Source organism: Monodelphis domestica, chromosome 7 (genome assembly GCF_027887165.1).
Source record: "Monodelphis domestica isolate mMonDom1 chromosome 7, mMonDom1.pri, whole genome shotgun sequence".
Lineage (NCBI taxonomy): Eukaryota > Metazoa > Chordata > Mammalia > Didelphimorphia > Didelphidae > Monodelphis > Monodelphis domestica.
In genome coordinates, this window is record NC_077233.1 from 222,013,690 (window position 1) to 222,035,033 (window position 21,344).

At 44.2% G+C, this 21,344-nt stretch overlaps 1 protein-coding gene across 1 annotated transcript in view; it reads left to right on the forward strand.

Moving 5' to 3' along the window:
* ADAP1 (ArfGAP with dual PH domains 1) overlaps positions 1-21,344 on the forward strand; it is a 183,490-nt gene that overhangs the window by 154,976 nt on the left and 7,170 nt on the right. Inside the window, exons 6-8 of the mRNA XM_056804318.1 lie at positions 4,339-4,485; positions 12,660-12,743; positions 21,075-21,137. Coding sequence (XP_056660296.1) covers positions 4,339-4,485; positions 12,660-12,743; positions 21,075-21,137 — 294 coding nt within the window. The remainder of the gene's footprint in view (positions 1-4,338; positions 4,486-12,659; positions 12,744-21,074; positions 21,138-21,344) is intronic.

Genomic DNA, 21,344 nt, shown 5'->3' on the forward strand with positions numbered 1-21,344 from the left:
AGTAAGTGTCTGAGTCCAATTTTGAACTCAGATCTTCCTAATTCCAAACCCTGTATTCAATCTAATTCACTACCTATCTCTAGGTACTATGTAAATATTCATTAGTTAGCTAGGATCCTGGATTGAGAGCTGAAAGAAGACTCAGATAACCATCTAAGGTTCACCTTATGGTCAGCTCTTTCATTTTACAGATAAAGAAGCTGAGTCATGGAGAAATAAAATTATACATCTAGTTAGTACAGAAAGTGATATTTGATTTAAATCCACTTCTTCCTGACTCCAAGTCCAATGCCCTATTCATTTATGCCCTGGCAACTCTCAGTTTATTTAGATAAGATTGGGGGCATAAAAGGAGATTGAAGGGAAAATGTTGGGAATCTATATTCCTTGACTGGCCTCACCTGCAACTCCATCAGAGGAGATCATAGAGCAGTGATGGTGAACCTATGGCATGGGTGTCAAAGGTGGCACATAGAGCACTCTCTGTGGGCACACAATCACTCTCCTCCATTCCCCAAGCCTAGAGTTCATTACTAGAAAGGCAGAGAGACTTGGACAGTGCTGCTTCCCTCCCCCTCTCCACCATGCCTAAAGGCATATTTTCACATCCACTGCCCCTCTGTCCAGCAGACCAATGGGAGCACACAGTGGTTAAGGTGGATAGCTCACAGGTGGCAGAGCTGGAGGGGAGCAGAGGACTGGGGCCACTCCCCTCCCTACTCACTGAGGATATTCCTCACTTTACCCACCCCTCTGCCAAGCAGCCCAATGGGAGTGAATTCTCCCTCCCCTGTGGGGGGTGGGGGGGCATATCACTCAGTCTGGGGGGAGGGGCACAGCACTCTGTCTGGTGGGTGGGTAGGGGTTGGGGCTTGCCCTTCCATCTCTAAAAGGTTCGCCATCACTGTCATAGAGCTTTAAAGTTAAAAGGGACCTCAATGGCCACCTAGCATATTATGATTAAAATTCTCTGGAGACTGTATCTTAATTTATAATTATTAAATAAAAATAAGAAGGCCAGAGGAAAAGTAGACACCAACCACATGTGGTCGGCTGCCTTCCCTTCTAAGACCCTGGCCAACAGGCACCTACTTGCTCTGGATTCCCAGGAAAAAAAAAAGTCCTTGCTTCCTCCTGGTTTTCCAGTTTATGCTCAGCCTCTCTGATTGGGGCACTCCAACCTCACTTGGACAAGAGGCAGGTCTTTTGGAAGTCAGAAGTCCATAGATCCCCAGAATGGCTGCAATATATAATATATACCCTTCTCGAAGGGTATCTTTTCTCCACTCCACTCTCTTAAGAGGTTTATTTGCAAATAAACAAAAAACTTTGTCTCTATTCTTCTTCAACAAGATGGTGGCCAAAGAAGCAAAATTGGGGCTTTAATCTTAAGATTAAACCCTTTTCTCTTTAAAATTCAAAAGATGGATTTGGGAGATCTTTTTGCTCAAAGAGGTCTGAGAAGGGTCTCCTCTATGTGATGACCCCTCTAGGCATCTGGAGTGCTCACTGGTGATACCCTATCCTACTTTCCTTCCCTCCCCCTACTTCCTACCTCAGTCAGAGACTCTAAAAGAGTATTGGATGGAAAATCCCCATTAAACTTCCCAGAAGGTATGTGAAATCACCTAATCTATAAAGAGTCAGCTAGATGGCTCTGCAGTCAGTGAGACTCGAGTTCAAACCTGGCCTCAAATATGCACTACCTGTATGACCCCGGGCAAGTCACTTAACCTATGTTTGCCTTAATTCTCTGGAGAAGGAAATGGCAAACCACTTCAGTATCTTTTTCCAGGAAAACTCCATGATGATATGGTCACAAGGTCACAAGGAGTCAGAAATAACTGAAAAATTATAGTGTATTGTTGTATATTGCAACACTGTAATTCGATCAGTAAGCATTTATTGAGCACCTGCTGTTTGCTGTGGATGCCAAAACAAAAATTAATCCATCTCTACCCTCTGGAACTTATGTTGTGTGTTAGGATAAGGATTTTAATTAGCTTAATTAGCTTTGATAGAGCAAGAATATAGGAGAGAGGGTTTTATATAACGTGTCAGGAGGAAACAATACATACACATGTAAGTATATACAAAGTAAATATAAAGTCATTTTTTTTTAAAAGGCAACAGGGGTTAAGTGACTTGCCCAGGGTCACACAGCTGGGATGTGTCTGAAGCCAGATTTGAACCTAGGGCCTCCCATCTCTAGACCTGGCTCTCCATCCACTGAGCTACCCTGCTACCCCCATATAAAGTCATTTTAGAAGGGAGGTATGAAGCACTGAGTGATCCCTTGCTGTTGTTTTTAAATAACATTTGCAAAGTGCTTTGCAAAGATCTCTCATTTGATCTTCATAATAACCCTGGGAGGTAGATGCTCTTATTCTCTCCATTTTACATATGGGGAAACTGAGGCAGACAGGATAAGTGTCTTACCAGAGTTGAATAGCTAATGAGTATCTGAGTCTGGATTTAAACTCAGGTCTTCTTTATTCTGGGTCCTCAGGTCTTCCCAGCACTAATCTACCTACTTCCTACTAACTTACCAAATGATCTTTTTAAAGTTGAAACAAACTTTTCCCCAAACTAGGATCCGTTTTTATATTTGGTTCACTAATCTTTGATTTGAGTGGTGAGGTGGTGCAGTGGCTAGAGCACCAGGCCTGGAGTCCGGCAGATTCCTCTTCTTGAGTTCCAGCCTGGCCTCAGATGCTTCCTACCTGTGTGACCCTGGGCCAGTCACTTTACCCTGGTGGCCTCTGTTTCCTTGTCCACAAATAAACTAGAGAAGGAAGTGGCTGACCACTCCTCCAAGAAACCCCGAAATGGGGTGGCTGGGAGTCCAACATGGCCGAAAAGAACTGAATGACCCCCAAGGGCCTCAAAGGCTTCGGATGTTGCCAGCCCCCCTTGATTATATCTTGTATCACCATGTCCAGTTTGGTGTTTATTTCTGGCTTATCTGGGAGTCCAATTATTCTTAAATTATCCCTTCTCCCCCTATTTTCCAGATCTATCACCTTGTCGGTGAGATATTTTATGTTCTCTTCTAATTTCTTGGTATTTTGGCTTTGCTTTATTGATTCTTGCTCTTTTACACGATCGTTGTCTTCCAGCTGCCTGATTCTGGCCTTTAAAGCCTGGTTTTCTTTTACAGTTTGGTCAAACTGGTTTTGTAGATGCGTGAATTTCTTTTGCATTATTTCCAACTTTTCCTCCCAGAAGGCTTCCATCTTTTTGGTCATTTCTGATTCAAATTCTTCATAGGTTTGTGGAGAGTTTCCATTTCCTTTGGAAGGTTTTGGAGCATTTTCTTTTATATTATCTTCTGTCTGCTCTGTATTTTGTATTTTGGCTCCATAGAATGTGTCCAAAGTCGCCCCTTTCTTCTTATTTTTCTTGGTATTTTGGGGCTTCTGTGGTTCTGTGGAGTTTGTCATCTCTGAATGTGGAGGATTAGTTTTTCTTGTCTCTTTCTGGTGTTCAGAGGCAGTCCTGGGCAGATAGTTCTATGGGCTTTCCCTGGGTTAAACTGAATATGCCTCACTGGAACTGGAATGGAAGGGTCGGACCACGAGGCCACACTCTCCCCCCGGCTCGCTTTCCGGAAGTTGCCTTCAGAATCGCTGGCCGTGAGGCTGTTTCGTCGGCCTGCGGGGGGATGGGCTGCCGCTTCCCCAAGCTCCGAGAGCACAGACTTTCACTGAGACTTGGATAGCAGGATCCAGCCCGTGAGGCTGTCTTGCCCGCCCTGAGGGTTGCTGTTGTTTCGACCAGCTCTCTGCAGCGGAAGCCCCAGGCAGTAACTTTCACCGGGACTCGGGTAGAAGACCCTGAGGGTTGTTGTTCCGAGGACCCTGCTCTCTGAGCCCCACCGGGCTGCGGCTTCCGGGAGCCTTGGACTCTGCGCTCCTACCCCTGAGGTCCGAGTGATCTCGGGTTCTGGCTTTTAAGGGGAGCCGTACCTTTTGAACCGGGTCCAGGTCCAGGAGGAGGGTTCCCAGGGTCTGTGCTGTTGATCGTTTTGAATTTCGGCGCCTTAGGAGCTTATCGTTTGAGATTGGTCGGGAAGGGTTTTCCGGAGATCTGAGCTTTAGCTTTCTCTAAGCCGCCATCTTAACCGGCGCCAGCCCCCCTTTCTTGAGCTTGAAGGAGGCCTCTGCCTGAGACAACGGAGCACTGGGGAGGAGAGGGAGTCCCTTGAAGCGTCCGAGCACCGGGAGCCGCCTGGGTGCCCCATCATGACTCCCCTAAACATTTCCCTAAACCGCCGCCTGCCTCAGAGGATGCTGAGGGGTTCGCGGGCTTCTAACGACGTCCGGTTTTGTTTTCCAGGCAAAGGAGCCCAAAGCAATGATGAAGATCGAACATTTAAACGCCACCTTCCAGCCGGCCAAAATTGGGAACCCGCACGGCCTGCAGATCACCTACCTGAAGGACAACAGCACCAGGAATATTTTTGTGTATCATGAAGATGGCAAGGTAAAGGCCAGCGTGAAAACCCGAGGGAGATGGCCCTGGGGGGAGGCAGGAAACGCCTGGAGAAGGCCTGCCCTGGCTCTGAGGGCCTGGATTGGGGGACCCCAATTCCCTCTTTGTCTTTTCAAAGCCTCTCCTTCCATCTTAGCGTCAAGGGTGGAACCCAGGACCTTCCATCTCCAGGTCTGGCTCTCTATCTACTGAGCCACCTCACTACCCCAGGATGAGATCTTTAAAGACAATAACAAAGAAATTAACCAAAAAGTTTAGTAATTAATAATTAATCTAGCACATTCTGTTTACAAAGCTCTTCACAAATATTCTCTCATTGCAGTCTTACAACCCTGAGAAGTTGGGGCTATTATTACTCCCATTTTTACAAGCAAAACTTGAAACTGAGGGGGGGAAGAGGTTAAGTGAATTGCCCCAGGGTCACACAGCTAAGTATCTGAATTTGGATTTGAACTCAGGTCTTCCTGTGCTCTATCCATCGTTCCACCTGGCTGCCTGGCTGAAATGAAAAAATTCCTCTCCGTTGGTATTAACACAGAGCCCCCATCGCTGTGTGCTCCAAGGAGTGAAGGGAGGGAGGCAAAACTCAGAACAAGAATAAAAATATAGAGGAAAGAAACTGGGGCTGAGGGCTGGGTTCTAAACTTGGCTTTACTGCATGACCTCCCCGGGCCTCAGTTTACTCATCTAAAATGAGGGGGTTGGACTAGTTAGCCTGAAGGTCTCTTCATGGCTTAACTGACCCTTGAGTAATTGACACTGTAATGAGCAAGACATTCCAGTCATGTGGAAAAGACATGAAAACACAAGGACACAATACATGTATGTAATCAAGAGTGAATGAAATATATTTATTGATAGTTCCTTTTTCTTTTCTTTGGGGCAGTGGATAGAGTTAGGGTCTGGAATCAAGTGAATCTGAATTCAAGCCCAGCCTCAGACCCAAACTAGCTGTGTGACCTTAGGCTAGTCACTTACCCTTTGTTTGCCTTAATGCACTGGAGAAGGAAATGGCAAACCATGCCAGTATCTTTGACAAGAAAATACCATGGACAGCATCACAGGATCACAAATAATTGGACATGATTAAACAAAAATCTTACTTTCCACATGACCTAGCTAAGCCTTGAAACAAAAAATAAATAAAGGGGTTGGGGGAGCTGGGGGAGCAGTTTCGCCAAACCAGCCAATACATCCAAAGGGTCTGACAGTATGTGCATGTTCCATACTCATCATCCTCACCTCTGCAAAGATGGGAGGCAGGCACATTTTCTCATAGGGACTGAGGCCTTGGCAAGCCTGGAGCAGGTGGGGTTAGGGCTTTGTGGAAAAGGCACAATGTCTAGTTACAATAATAGCTAGCTAGCATTTATGTGGCACTTCACAGTTTGCAAAGCACTTAACAGATATCGCATTTGAGCTTCATACCACCTGGGAAGAGAGTACTGTGAATAATGTGCTCATTTTACAAATGGGGAAACTGATTCTGAGAGAATTGCCCAAGGTCACACAGCTAATCTGAGTCAGGATCTGAATTCAGGTCTTTCTGATTCCAAATCCAGTGTTCTATCTATTTTGTTTACTGCCTTATAAGGGACAATCATCATCCCAGGTGTGTTCCCTCTGTGATTTCTGTATGGGTCCACTTAGAAAGTGTCACCTAATTGAGAACCATCACAAAGCAAATTCTTTCTTTGTCTCTGTCTCCCCCTCCTGTTCTTTTTCTGGCCCTCTTTCTTTCTCTTCTCTCTCTGTCTCCGTTCTCTCTGTCTCTCTCTCTTTCTCCCCCCACCCCATTCTCTCTGGCCCTCCTTTCTTTTTCTTCATTTCTCTCTCCTCTGTCTTTGTCTCTTTCCTCGTCTCTAATTCTCTCTTTCCATCTCTCTTTCTCTCTCTCCCCCTATTCTCTCTCTGTCCCTTCTTTCTTTTTCTTCACTTCTCTCTCCTCTGTCTTTGTCTCTTTCCTCTTCTCTAATTCTCTCTCTCCCTTTCTCTCTCTCCCCCTATTCTCTCTCTGTCTCTTCTTTCTTTTTCTTCACTTCTCTCTACTCCTCTTTCCTCTTCTCTCTTTCTTTGTGTCTCTGTCTCTCTCTGTCTCTGTTTCTCTCTCTCCTTTTCTCTCTCCCCTCCCTCTCTCCTTCTCCCTTTCTCTCTCTCTGTCTCTGTCTCTCTCTTCCAGAGAAGAATAACAGTTTACTGAGGTTCTTGAAGCAAATCTTTATATGCAGTTTGATTTCAGCAGGAGGTCATCCAATGAAAGTTGGCAGGAGAGCCGAGCAAGCCGTGGAATTCCCTTGTAGCTTTATTATATCTTGAAATGATTCAAGCCCCTTTCATGAGGGAAGTTTGCCTCCTTCCCCCTAATAAGGTTTCCCTCTTGTTATTTTATTTGTGCTCACACCATGTAGGGCACAGAAATGCTCTCCACCCCAGCCTTTAGCTTCTTCAAAGCTCAGGTCTAAGGAGGACAAAGAATCTGGTCCTCAACCATCCAGGATCCTCTGCAATGAAAGCAGATTTCCTACTGATTTCTGCTCCCAGGGACAATAGGAAAAGCTTTAAGTCGGGAGATTGGAACTGCCTGCCTCTTGGGGGTAGTGAGCTCCCCATTATAAGAGGTACTCCAGCTAAGACTAGAGGATTTCCTTTTGGGTGCTATGGAGGAGGAGGTGGTCTTTTTTAAAAGAATTTTTTTATTATTCTCTTGTTTTTATATCTCGCCCACCTCCCCTCCCTCACAGAGCCATCCCATATAACACAAAATATTTTAAAAGGAGGTGAAAAGAAAACCAGCAGAATCGATCAGTATGTCCAAAAAGCCCTCAGAACGGATGCAGCACTCCTCACCCATGTCCGTCCCGCCTCGATCGGGGTTCTGACCTCTTCTGGGACACGGACCTCTTTGAGAGTCTGCTGACTCCTGGGATGCCTCCCTCTCCCAGTAGTGTCTCTAAATGCATAAAATAAAATCCAGAGGAAACTGGATTGTGTTGAAATACAGTTACCAGCTATTCAAAACAGTAGCAACAACTTTATAGAGCCTTCTGAAAGCGATTTGAGGCTGCCTGGGGCCTCAGGTTAGGAACCCCTGCCAAGTGGATAGAGTGGCAGGCCTGGAGTCAAGAGGACCCGAGTTCAAATCTGACCCGGACTCTTCTTAGCTGTATAACCTGGGCAAGTCGCTTAACGTTCTATCCCATCCTTCCCCCCCCCCCCCCCCCCCCATTGCTTAATCCTTAGAGTGCTATGACAGAAATTAAGGGTTTAAAAAGAATAACCTTGCACTAGAATTATTGAATGGGGATGGGGTGAGAGGGCAGGAAGCACTGAACTAGGGGCCCTTCAAGGGGCTCTTTTATGGCTCCAAACCCTCATTTCACAGAGGGCCAACGAGGACTAGGACATCCTTGAGACTGCAGAGCTGGTTAATGGCCAGCCAGGAGTAGACCTAGTGAGAGAATTGGGGGAGCCCTTTGAAACCTTTATGAGCCAGCGGAGTAGGATCTATTCATTATCCAATATCTCCTCGTTTTGGCACCGAGCTCCACTGCAGCCTTCCTTCCACCCTCCGAGCTCCCCAAATTCCCAATTCCGGGTGCCAGTTACAGCCTCTCCTGCGGGGCTGGAAGTAACCCTGCCGCGTGGGTGGAAGCTCTCAGCTGCTACAAAATGGATTTTATAAATAAACTCCCTCCCCTCCCCCCTCCCCCACCTAGGCAACCCAGAGATTGCACAAACAATTGAAATAAAGATCTTCTCTGGAAAATAGTCAGATGGGGGGGAGGGAGAGAGAGAGAGGGAGAGGGAAGGAGGGAGGGGGAGAGAGGAGAGAGAATGGGGGAGATAAATAGAGGAAGAGAGAGAGGAAGAAAAAGAGAGAAGGGGAGAAAAAAAAGGAAGGAAGGGAGGAGAAAGAAAGGAAAGAAGGAAGAAAGAAAAGAGAAAGAAAGGAAGAGAGAGGAAGAAAGGAAGGGAAAGAAGGAGAAAGGAAGGAAGGGAGGAAGAAAAAGAGAGGAAGGGACAGAGAGGAAGAAAAAGAGAAAAAAAGGAAGGAGAGAGAGGAAGAAAGAAAAAAGGGAAGAGGAAGGAAGAAAGGAGAGAAGGAGAGAGAGAGTCCAAAGGGTTTTAAAAGGAGAAGCCATTTATCTTAAATAATTAGGCAAACTGCTAAGCAGCTGGGACTAGGCTCATTGGCACAGGGCGGGCCAGAGCAGGTTACAAAGGATGGTTGTGTTTGGGGGTGCTACTGACAACAGGGTAAAAGCCAGCAACCTCTCCTAGGCTCCCTTTCTAAATGCCCTCTTTGTGTCCCTTGGCTCCCCTCAACTACAGGCTACCCGGAGCCTTCGTTGGCTCCTGACCCTGCTTAGCTCAGCTTGCCCTTGAATGTCAATGGCCAGTGTCAGTGGCTGTTCTCCCATGAGCTTTACCAGACTGCTTCTTCCAAGCATGGCTATTTGCTAAATGACCAGCCACACCCAGTCTTTGCTAGGACATTGAGGTGTGAACATTTTGCCAGCTTAACACCATTTGTAATTTGAAGTTTTCATAAATGATATTGGGGTGGTCTGGGCAGCTGGGTGGCTCAGTGGATTGGCAGGAGGGCCTGGGTTCAAATCTGGCCTAAGACACTTCCTAGCTGCATGACCCTGGGCAAGTCACTTGACTCCCATTGCCTAGTTCTTGCCACTCTTCTGCCTTGGAACCAATATACGGTATTACTTCCAAGGTGGAAGGTGAGGGTTTAAAAAAGAAAAGAATAATATTGGAGTGTAGGGAGGTACTTGTATGTGAGGTAATATGATAGATTTCCCAATATTCTGTGGAAACTCTCATGGGATACTGTACCCATGGAGCCTCTCATTAGGAACCTTTCTCCATATATTGTGATCGCCACGAGACTGATTAGATTCCTGTTCTAACCCCTTATGTAATAATCCTAGGAATCAATGACATTTATTACAAAACTTCAGCATTTACATATCACTTTATTTTCATTACTTTAGCTCATCCCTGTGAGATAAGGGAGAGGAGAGGAAAGGCAACAAGCATTCATTAAGCACCTGCTGCATGGTGCTCTAGCAGCACTTTACAAATATTATCTCATTTGATAATAAAGATATCCGACAGCATCGCCCTCATTTTACAGCAATGGAGACTCAGGCACAATGATTTGCCCAAACTCATAGAACGGGTGAATGACAGAGTCCAGACTCAAACCCAGCACCATTTCCTCTCCCTGACAGTTGTCCATTCCCTGAGTCAGACCCTCAGTTCACTCTACATTTTTACACAGAAGTTTCTTGTCATCACAGATGCATTCTCTCATTTGATCAGTGAAAGAACTGAGAGAGAGCTATTCGACATCCTGTTATCCTCCTTTTACAAATGAGGAAACTGAAGCTAATTGGCCTGCCCTGGGTCCTGCGGTAATCAATTAACCCAGATGGGCTCATCAAAAACTAGCCTACACTCCCCAGGTAGTCAGAAATAGTGTTGGACAGTGTGCGTTACTAGCTTGTAAGAGAGAGCAGGAGAGGGAGAGAGAGAGATCTTACCCGGTAGTAGCAAAACCGCCTGGTTCTGTGTGTGTGTTTGTGTGTGTGATACGGCTGGTCTATGCATGTACATACATAAAGACAGTTGTAATGGACAGCTGAATAACTCAGTGGCTGGAGGTCTAAACCCAGAGGCAGCAAGACTCAAGTTCCTATTTGGCTTCAGATACTTACTAGCTTGTAGGATCCTGGGCAAGTCTCTTAACTTCTGTTTGCCTCAGTTTCCTCATGTGTAAAATGGGGATAATAACAGCCCTGACCTCTCAGAGTTATTGCAAGAGTCAAGGGAGGTAATATTTATAAAGCACTTGGGACTTGGTAGATATTATATAAATGTTAGATAATATTTTTACATATATGTGTATCTCTCTCTCTCTCTCTCTCTATATATATATATGTATATATATATATATATATATATATATTTCTGTATTTATGTATGGAAGAAACCTTTACCTTCTGGCTTAGAATCAATATTACATAACACTCTTCCAAGGCAGAAGAGCAGTAAAGGCTAGGCAATGGGGGTTAAGTGACTTACCCAGGGTCACACAACTAGGTCATGTCTGGGGTCAGATTTGAACCCAGGATCACCTGTATCTAGGCCTGAATCTCAGTCAATACACTGTCACCTAGCTACCTCTTGTGTGTGTGTGTGTGTGTGTGTGTGTGTATATATATATAAATATATATAAAATAGGTTGTATGTAGGAAGAGTTTACAGATTCCTTTAGAAGCCTCCTCCATGTTCTTATTTGCATTAAAATGTTAAAATGTTTGTGTTTGTTGCTGATTAAATTAATCATTAAAAAGTTAATTTAAGTCTCTTTCTCTCTTTATTCAGTTTTTTTCTGTCTATTTTTTTCTTCCTCCCTCCCCTCCTTCCTTCCTCCCTCCCTCTCTCTCCTTTCTTTTTCTTTCTTTTCTTCCTTCCGTCCTTCTTCCTTCCTTCTCTCCCTCTCTCCCTCTCTCCCTCTCTCCCTCTCTCCCTCTCCCCCTCTCCCCCTGTCTTCCTCTCGTCCTCTCTTCCTCTCTTCCTTTCTGTCAGCATCAATTCTAAGACAAAAAGAGAAGTAAAAGCTAGGCAATCAGGGTTACATGACTTGCCCAGGGTCACACAGCTAGGAAAGTGTCCAAGCCCAGATTTGATTCCAGGTTCTTAACTCCAGGCCTGGAGCTCCATCCACTATGATACCAGGGCTTTTTTCTAACCACAAAAAGAACTACAGAGAACCAAAAATGGGATTGGAGCCAACCAGTTTCTAGTCATCTCTCTCCATATTCTCTGGAAGGTGTTAGAATGCTATTATTGAAGCAGCTCGATGGCACAGTAGACAGAGCACTGGACCTGAAGTCAGGAAGACCCAAGTTCACATTCTGCCTCAGACACCCACTAGCTTTGTGACTCTAGATGAGTCTCTTAACCTCTGTGCGCCTTAGTCTCCTCATCTATAAGAATGGGGATGGTGATAATAATAACACCTACCTCCCAGGGTTGTTGTAAAGACCAAATGAGGCCTTCATAGAGCACTTTATAAAGCTTAAAACGATATAAATGCTGGCTACTGTTCTTATTGAATTGGTAGAGATAAAAAGTTAAGGGTTATGGGGCAGATAGGTGACTCAGTGGATAGAGTGCCAGGCATGGAATAAAGGAAATCCTGGGTTCAAATCTGAGCTGTGTGACCCTGGGCAAGTCACCTAATCCCACATGCCTAGCCTTTACCCCTCTTCTGCCTTGGAACCAATACTTAGCATCAATTTTTTTTTAATATCCTTTACAATTATAACCTTCTTTATTTTCTCATGTCTGAATAATCAACAAGACAATAAATCAAGTCTTGATGTGTAGACAGTGATGATTTCCAGTGTATAAATGCTCAAACTTAAAAAAAAAAAACTAGCAATGGGTTTTCTTGAGGCTTTACCAGCACAGCCCTACTCTCGGCTCTACATGCAGATCTCAGACGTTAGGCGTCTCAGTGAGTATCTTAGCATCAGTTCTAAGACAGTAGGTAAGAGGAAGAAGAAGGTGGGGGTTAAGAAAAGTGACGCCACCAACAGTCAGATATTGCGCTGTGTGACATGAGAGGCCCTGCTGCTCCGAGTTAGTCCCAGAAGTCTTCAAGGGAGATGGGGGTGGGAGGACGCCAGCCAAGCACCTGAGTGGAGGTAGGGGCGGCGGGAAAGTGTTATGGAATGCCCTTGAGAGGAGTCACCTGGAAATGGCATCTTGCCCACGTGACGGGCTCCACAAGCGTTCAGGATAATACAGGATGATTCCTGAGACTTCAGTTCATCAGACTCCTTTATAGAAAAATCACCCCACAGGATTGCAATCAGCTCTCTTTAGAGACAAAGCCTCTCGGGGAAAGTGCTTGAGGGAGAGAAGTAAAGCCAGCATTAGCCCCTGGAAGCAGAATTAGCTCCCCGGTGTGGAAGATGTTGTTCATTAGTTTCCAGTAAATGTAGGCTCGTTGGACTCCTGCCTTCCTGTCCTCTCTCCACAGCTCCCACTGGTCTCCTGGATGGAAGAAGCCAATCTAGGTTCTCAGGAGAGCCTCCTGACCCCATATCTTTCCTCACCCTGGTTTCTTTTCTCCCCAGGAAATTGTGGACTGGTTCAATGCCATCCGGGCAGCCCGATTCCATTACTTACAAGTGGCGTTCCCCGGGGCCAGCGATGTTGATGTGAGTTGTTCTATTTTGCCGGCGTCTTGTGGCGGGTGACGTGGGTGACGTGTCCTCCTATTCTCCAAGGCGGCTTCTCTCGCCAGGGCCTCTTCCCACCCTCAGCCTCCACTAAGCAGCTTTTCTGAGAGAGTGGAAAGGCCTTTAAGCCTTGAGAAAAGTGTATAAACCCTGTGTCCTTGCTCAGTCACTTCTGCTGCAGTCTGCAGTAGCCTTCTTGGACCCAAGAATCCGTTCTATCTTGTCGACGTTCATCCGTGAGCATAAACTTTTTTTTTTAAGTTTCATCAAAAACTTAATATTGAACATAATTCCAAGGAGCAGCTGGGCGGCTCAGTGGATTGAGAGTCAAGCCTAGAGATGGAAAGTCCATGGTTCAATTCTGGCTTCAGACACGTCCTAGCTGTGTGACCCTGGACAAGTCACTTATCCCCCATTGCCTAGCTCTAGCCCTTCTGCCTTAGAATTGATACTAAAAGAGACAGCTACCTGGCTCAGTGAATAGAGTACCAAGACTGGAAACATAGGTCTTGGATTCAAATCTGGCCTCAGACACTTCCTAGCTGTGTGATCCTAGACAAGTCACTTGACCCCCATTGCCTAGCCCTTTCCTCTCTTCTGCCCTGAATCCAATACACAGTATCAATCCTAAGGCAGAAGGTGAGAGTTTAATTAAAAAAAAAAAGAAAAGAAAATGAATATGTAATAATGCCATATGGAGGGTAGTACCGGTAAAAAGTAAAAGTAAAACAAAATTCCATAGGAGATCTGAGAGGGAAGATTGTACCTAAATGGAGAAGTTAGGGAGAACTTCATGAAAGAGGTGGGGATTAGAAGAAATTAAACTTTTCAAATTTAAATGTTATTATTTTTTAATTATAAGCATTTATTTCTTCTTCCCTCATCTATTGAACAAAAAAGGAAACCTTTTTAAGCACAGTCAAATAAAGCAAATGCCCACGTTGGCCACGGCCCAAAACTCCATGGCTTGAGTCCATCCCCACCCACCCACACCAGGCTGGAAGTGAACAGTATTTGGTCACCTGGAATTGTGATTGGTCATTACATCAGTGAAGTTCCCAGACTTCCAGAGATATTTTTTCTTTTTCTCTTCTTTCAACCCTTCTATCTTATAATTATAATTAGAGTTTAAGACCTTCTGTTTTAGAATTAACACTATATATTGGTTCCAAGGCAGAAGAGCAGTAAGGGCTGGGAAATGGAGGTTAAGTGACTTGCCCAGGGTCACACAGCTAGGAGGATTATGAGGCCAGATTTGAACCCAGGATCTTCTGACTCCAGGCCTGGTACTACCTAGGTGCTCCTTTGCTATTTTTTTTTAAGATCCTATGAAAATAATATCTGAACCACAATTTCCAGCACCTCACTCTCCTCCTGTCATTAAATGTTGACATAGGCAGGATATAAATTCTGTGTAGTTCCACCTCTCACTCTCTTCTTGTCCTGTGGTGGCAGCTGTGGACGTGAGGTTTTTGAGCAGATAGAAAAACTAGTCCTAAAACTAGGTTTTATTTTGTTAGATAATTACCCTTTTATTCCTTTACTTCTAGTGACTATTAAACTTTATAAAATCTAATGCTTGGAGTATTAGATATTTAAATCCTATAACCCTTACCTTCTGTCTTAAAATCAATCCTGTGTATTGTTTCCAAGGAGGAAGAGTGGTACGGGCAAGGCAGTGGGGGGTGAATTGACTTGCCCAGGATCATACAGCTATATTTTTTCTTTATAAGAAGAAACTCAACCTTAAAAAAATGAAGGTGAAAGAGAGAACATTCCAGACATAGGGCATAGTTTGAGCAAAACAAGGAAATGGAAAAGACATGTTCTGGGGTCAGCAGTCATTGGACTGGAACCTAGATTATGTAGATGGGAATGCTATGAAATGAGACTGGAAGGAACTGGAAAGTGGCCAGACTTCAGAGAAGCCTGAACGCCAGACAAGGAAAATGGAATTTTTATTTTTTAAACCCTTACCTTCTGTCTTGGAGTCAATACTATGTTTTGGTTCCAAGGCAGAAGAGTGGTAAAGGGCAATGGGGATTAAGTGACTTGCCCAGGGTCACACAGCTAGGAAGTGTCTGAGGTCAGATTTAAACCCAGGATCTCCTGTCTCTAGGTCTTGATCTCCATCCACTGTGTAAATGCCAAAACCGTAAGGATAATTTTTAGTGTTTTGACTTAAAATCTAAAATAAGTGGTCGCCGTGGGAAATTTTCAAATGTGAAAATACCCCAATCAGCTGGGATTTATGGAGATTTTAATTAATAAAGAAAGAAGGGATTAAGGGAGGGAGAGAGAGAGAGAGAGAGAGAGAGAGAGAGAGAGAGAGAGAGAGAGAGAGAGAGAGAGAGAGAGAGAGAGAGAGAAAATTTAAACTGCTCTGGCTGAACCAAGCAATAGAAAAAGGCCTAGACCAAAATGGCCTAAGCCTGAGCCTAAGGGAGAGCAATTCAGTCTTTATCACTCACCGCAAGACCATCTCCAAGCTAGGTTCTTCCACTCTGAACTGAAATTACTCTCCAAACTGAATTCAATTGTCTCCTGACTTTTTACCCCTTCCTTTTAAAGAAATTTTCTCTTATGTCACCTCCCCTAATTCTTCACATCTACCAATCACAGTAGATGTTTTTTTCCAGGACTGCCCATCCTTAGTTTTCACCTTCTTTGGTTTTCACCTTCTGTGGTTAAATTATATCTTCTGAGTACTTCACACCTCTTTGTTAAGCTTGCCTTTTGTAAGTTACTTGACCTTTTTGTGTACTAATTTAACTTTTACAGGTACTTAACACCTTTTTGTATTAAATCTAAAAAATAGACCTAGCTTAAGGTTCTAGCTTTACTATAAGTTATAAGTTAGGGACTTTCATTGTTCAATCAGGAGTTTACAACTTTATCTTCCCCTAAGGCACTGTCTGAGTAGGGTGGACGACTTTCCAAGTTCACAACTGAGCCACTCAGCTGCCCCCAAAGAAAGTGGAATTTTAATGGACAATGGGCAGCCACTAAAGATTTCTGAGAAGACGAATGACCCAATCAGATCTAGGCTTCAAAACAAGTTTTCAGGCAACAGTAGAGAGAGTTGGACTATAGGGAAGAGAGGGAGGGAAGGCACGAAGACCATTTAGAAATCTCTTACAGGTGGTAGCCAGAAAGCCAGGCCTTGAGACAAGAGGTTCTCGGTTCAAATCTAGCCTCAGATACATCCTCGCTGCCCCGCCTTGGCACCAATACACAGTATTGAATTTAAGACAGAAGGGAAGGATTAACAAAAAATAGAGCCTGATCCAGTAGCCCTGGATAATGGTACTGAGAGCCCCTAAGCCCTGGGCTGACCAGTAAGGGCAGGTTCTGTCATTTGGCCCACTGCCCTTATCTGTAGTAACTCCAAGAAAATCTCCACATGGAGATGAAGTCTAGCTTGTGTCTGTGTTTCCCCAAATGTGCCAGCAGCCAAGGGAACAATATGGGCATCAAGTACAGCCTCACCTCTATTTGAACCCCTAGAAAATGAGGTCAAGCAAAAGGACTTGCAGGAGCCCATACACGGATGCAAATATCCCCACACATATACATAGTAGGCAGCTGGGTAGCATTAGGCTTGGAATCAGGAAGATTCATCTTACTAATCACTTCACCCTGCTTGCCTCAGTTTCCTCCTCTGTCAAATGGGCTGGAGAAGGAAATGGCCAACCACCCAGTACCTTTGCCAAGGAAACCTCAAATGGGGTTAGGAAAAGTCAGACAGGACTGAAACTAACTGAATAAAGACAATATATAAACAGATATCCATATATGTCTTGTATATATCATGTATGCCTATTTTGCCTGCGCATACATTACATATAATGTAAAAATAATTCACCATCACCCAAGTTTCAGTATTAGAGTGCCCTTCAGAGATCTTCTGGGCTTCTCTAGAGAGAAGAAGCTAAGCAGAGATATCTTTTCACGTTAGACCCATGTCCCAATGATTACTAGAATAGCAGGAGTGAGGAGTCCAGACTTCTTGTTCTTCCTTCCTAGAAGTTGAGCTCCTTAAGGACTGGAAGAATTTAAACTTGGGGTAAGGTGTGGCTCTCACCCCTCAGCTGCAGGGCCCTGTGGGTGATTTCTTTCTCCAAGGTAGGATTCTGTTCAGAAATCGTGTGGATCGTTGAAATCTATTTAAGAACCCCTTAGAGGCCCATAAACCCAAGGCTAAGGGTCCATGTTAAGTTAAATAAAATTTAAAAAATAAGTGTGAACCAGATGACCTCTAAGGGCCTCTTAAGGGTATTTTTCTCCATTTTATAGTTTAATTTTTATTTTACTCCATTTGTTTTTTTAAATCTTTACCTTCTGCCTTAGAATCAATACTGTGTATTGGTTCCAAGACAGAAGAGTGGCAAGGGCTAGGCAACGAGGGTCAAGTGACTCACCCAGGGTCACACAGCTGGGAAATATCTGAGGCCAGATTTGAACCCAAGACCTCCCATCTCCAGACCTTCCTCTCTAACCACTGTGCTACCCAGCTGCCCCACTTCATTTTATAAATGTAGAAACTGAGGGCCCGAATAGATGTGATGATATTCTGAAGATTACACCAAAGATCACCTTCTTTCTCAAGAATATCCAATGCCTTGAGGATGTAGACTCTAAGCAATCACCTGAGTGCAAATATCAATAATATGGAAATAAGTCTTGATCAGTGACACACATAAAACCCTGTGGAATTGCTCATTGGCTACGGGAGAGAGGCGGGGGGAGGGGAGGGAAAACATGAATTGTGGAACCATGGAAAATTTTTCTTAATTAATCAATAAAAAAAAAAAATATATATATATATATATATATATATCCAATGCACTGGACATTTGAACTGGGAGTCCCCCATAAAGCAACCTACAAGGCTGGTGCTTCTTAGATTCTCACTAGGAATTCCACTGCCCAGAAATTTTTTTAAAGCCTTCCACCTCTACACCGAATATATAACCTCATGAAGATTGCCCATAAACTATCCTCAGGAGCCATGTGGATGAGCACATGCTCACTTCCGCCATGTGCTTCTCCGGGAAATATGTCAATTCCTTTGTTGCTGCAGTTTCTTGGGCTGGAACAAGTCCACCATTCAGCTATTTCCTTTGGAGGAGCAAGCAAACTTCATATGGTTCTGTCCCATGGCAGCCATTGCCAGTTGCTTGGCATTGCCCCCTCTGCTTCCAGGCTCTTCCCCACTTTTATCTGTCCTCCCCTCAGCTGGCCAAGTGATCTTCCTGTAGGGCAGCTGTGAATGTTGGGCATCCTGTCGACTCCAGAAGGCTGGAAGAATTTAGAATCTCTCCATCTTTTCGAAGTTGAATTCAGATGCCAGCTCTTTTCCTGATTCCTGTACAACTCTACAAATATTTTGTTGTTCCTACACACACCCTTAACCTCCATTAGAATAGAGTGCCTTGAGGTCAGGGACGATTTGCTTTTTTGGCTTTGAGCCCCTCCTCCCCAGCCCCTGGTTTCATCATATGGGAGTTCCTCTCCCAGTGAAATCCAAGTCCCATTCCCAGCCCATAACACCAAGCGCGGGGCCTGGCGCAATGCTGTTGTTCATCTTTTGTTCTCAAAGAGGAACTGTGTCGTCTCGGTCAGTATTCAATAAATGGATGTTGGTATCATGGTAGAGTCCTGAAGGAAGTAGATGGCCTATCCTGGAAGGAGAACAAAAAATCTGTTCCATGAAACAAATGCATTTAAAAATAATAAAAAATCAAATTGGAGCCATTTACTTTACCCACTTCTTGGTTTTACATGAGCCTAAAGAAATGAGGAGAGAGTTCAAAAAACAGGAAAAAGAGATGTGCCAGACGGAGGGGAACAAAAATTGAAGTAAAAATCAGAACCCAAAGTGAGCAGATCAGATTACGTCATGATGCGAACATGCCGATAAAGCCCAAATTGTTTCTAGCTGGAGACGATTCCTCTTGCCAGCGGTCACCGAGCTCTGCAGTTGGTCACCAAGTAGTAATTATTTTGGCTACAGCTTTCATGACATTGGCTTCCATTTCCTTTCTCCGCCTGAGATATCCAGCCATATGCATGACTTGGGCCCTGCCCTCCCTCCAGTAGTCAGTAAATACTATGTGCTAAGCACTGGGGGGGGGGGGGGGGGGCAGAGAAAGGTGAAAACGATCCCTGCCCTCAAGAAGCTCTAATAGGAGAGACAACATATAAAAATAACTTGGTATATTACATATATATGTGTGTATGTTTGTGTATGGGGAGAGAGAGAGACTATGGAAGGTAATCTAAAAGGGGAAGGCATTAAGAATCTATTATGGGGGGACAGCTAGATGACTCAGTAGATTGAGAGCCATCCTAAAGACAAAAGATCCTGGATTCTAATCTGGCCTCAGATACTTCCTAGTTATGTGACGCTGGGGAAGTCACTTAATCCCCACTGCCTAGCCCTTACCTCTCTTCCACTTCCACTTTGGAACCAATACATAGTACTGATTCTATGATAGAAGGTAAGGATTTTTTTTTAAAAAGAAGAGGTGAAGAAGAGGAAGAAGAACAAGAAGGAGGAGAAGGAGAAGGAGGGGAAAGGAAGAAAGGAAGAAAGAAAGAAAGGAAGAGAGGAAGAGAGAATCTGTTTTCTTCCTCCCCATCAGGAGACTGGACGCAGAGCAGTCAGGGTAGGGAATCTAAGATACTTAGAAGGCATTTTGTTAGGACAGATAACTCAGAACAAGTAAATGTAGCCACAAAAGGCTAGCCTCCCCCAAGGTGAGCCTACACACTCCTCTTGCTGCCAAGATGCATGATGGCCACTTATCTTTCAGTGTTACCTCTAAGTGACCACAGCCAAAGGCCTCAACTAATTCTAGAAGCTTTCAATTATATTTGGAAATGTAAACGTAGGAGTTCTTTCCTTTTTTTATGTCATGGACAGACTAGTGAAGTCTATTGACCCCTTCTCAGAATGATGTTTTTCAATGGATGAAATAAAATACAAAGTGTTACCAAGGAAACCAGTCATCCCGAGATTCAGTATATAGATAGGAAGAGTCCAAGCACATGTTCTATAACTAGAGTTCATTTCAAAGTAATGATGAACAAAAACTATTTCTGGTTATCTACCACAGTGGTAATATGATATGCAAATATCTATCATTTCTATTGGCCACAAAGTCACAGGAACAGTAATACTATGGCGGTTTGTCTACATTCATAATTTAAGGAGTTACTTGATTTCAATTGGAGGTTAGTAGAAATAAAGATGAATTCATTTCCCAAGCTCGAGGATCCCTGAAATCTTTCCCTAGACCTCTTGGGAGTCTGTGAATCCAAGTTAAGACCCCCTGGCCTAACTTCATAAGTCCCCTTGGTCAGACTGCTGTCTCAGCCCCACATCCCCCAAGGCTTTATGAGCGTCCTGTCACCAAGTAGCTTCCAAAGGCTGTCTGTCCTCTTTCATGTGCCACAACACACGGGAGCCTCTTTGATCTTTGAATCCTGGTCCCACTAATCCTATCTGTTCACAGCAACTCAACCTGTGACATTTGACCTGCTTCTTGAGCCTCTGTGGCCAGATAGCAGCCCAAGTGGTTCCTTTAAAAAGGCCAGCTGTTCACGTCATTAAAAAATAATCCTGGGGCAGCTGAATGACTCAGGGGATAGAGAGCCAGGCCTAGAGAATGGGAGGTCCCAGGTTCAAATCTGGCCTCTGATACTTCCTAATTGTGTGATCTCAATTGCCTATCCTTGTTACCCTTCTGCCTTGGAACCAATATTTAATATTGATTCTGAAACAGAAAGTAAAGGTTTAAAAGGCAATAATAATGATCTTAGGGCAGTTAGGTGGCTTAGTGGATAGAGAACCAGAACTGAAGAATGGGAAGTCTGGGGTTCCAGTCTGATCTCAGATACTCCTAGCTGTGTGATCCTGGGCAAGTCACTTAATATCCAATTGCCTAGCCTTTACCATACCACCTACTACTTTGGAACCAACACATAATCAATTCTACAACAAAAGGTAAGGGTTAAAAAATGAAGGTAAAAATAATCCTTCCCTTCATTTCTCACTCCCCACCCCCTCTAAACAACAAAACAAAACAAAAATTACCCTGCCTACCAAAACTCTAATATTGACACAAAACACCAGGAGTCAGGGGAAGTGAAGGGGACTGGGGAGCCAGGCTCCCAGGAGTAAGGAGGTTAGCAGAAAGAAAGGCAGGCTGAGAAGAGAAGGGGAATTAACAGCCAAATACAAAGCAAGTATATCCCTTGGGTCTACCTGATACTATGTTCTTTGCTTTCTTTTGTTGACTACAGCTTGTGCCAAAACTGTCTAGAAACTACCTGAAGGAAGGCTACATGGAGAAAACAGGACCAAAGGTGGGATATACTCTTATTTTCTACCACAAGGACAATTGGTTATTTTCATTGCTTTTTGTTGTTAGTGATGGTGGTTCAAAAGTGACGGCAAGATTAGAGGCAGCCGGATGGTATTATGGATAGAATACCAGACCTGGGTTCAGGAAATCTAACCTTAGACACTTCCCCGCCGTGTGACCTTGTCCAAGTCATTTAACCTTTGCCTGC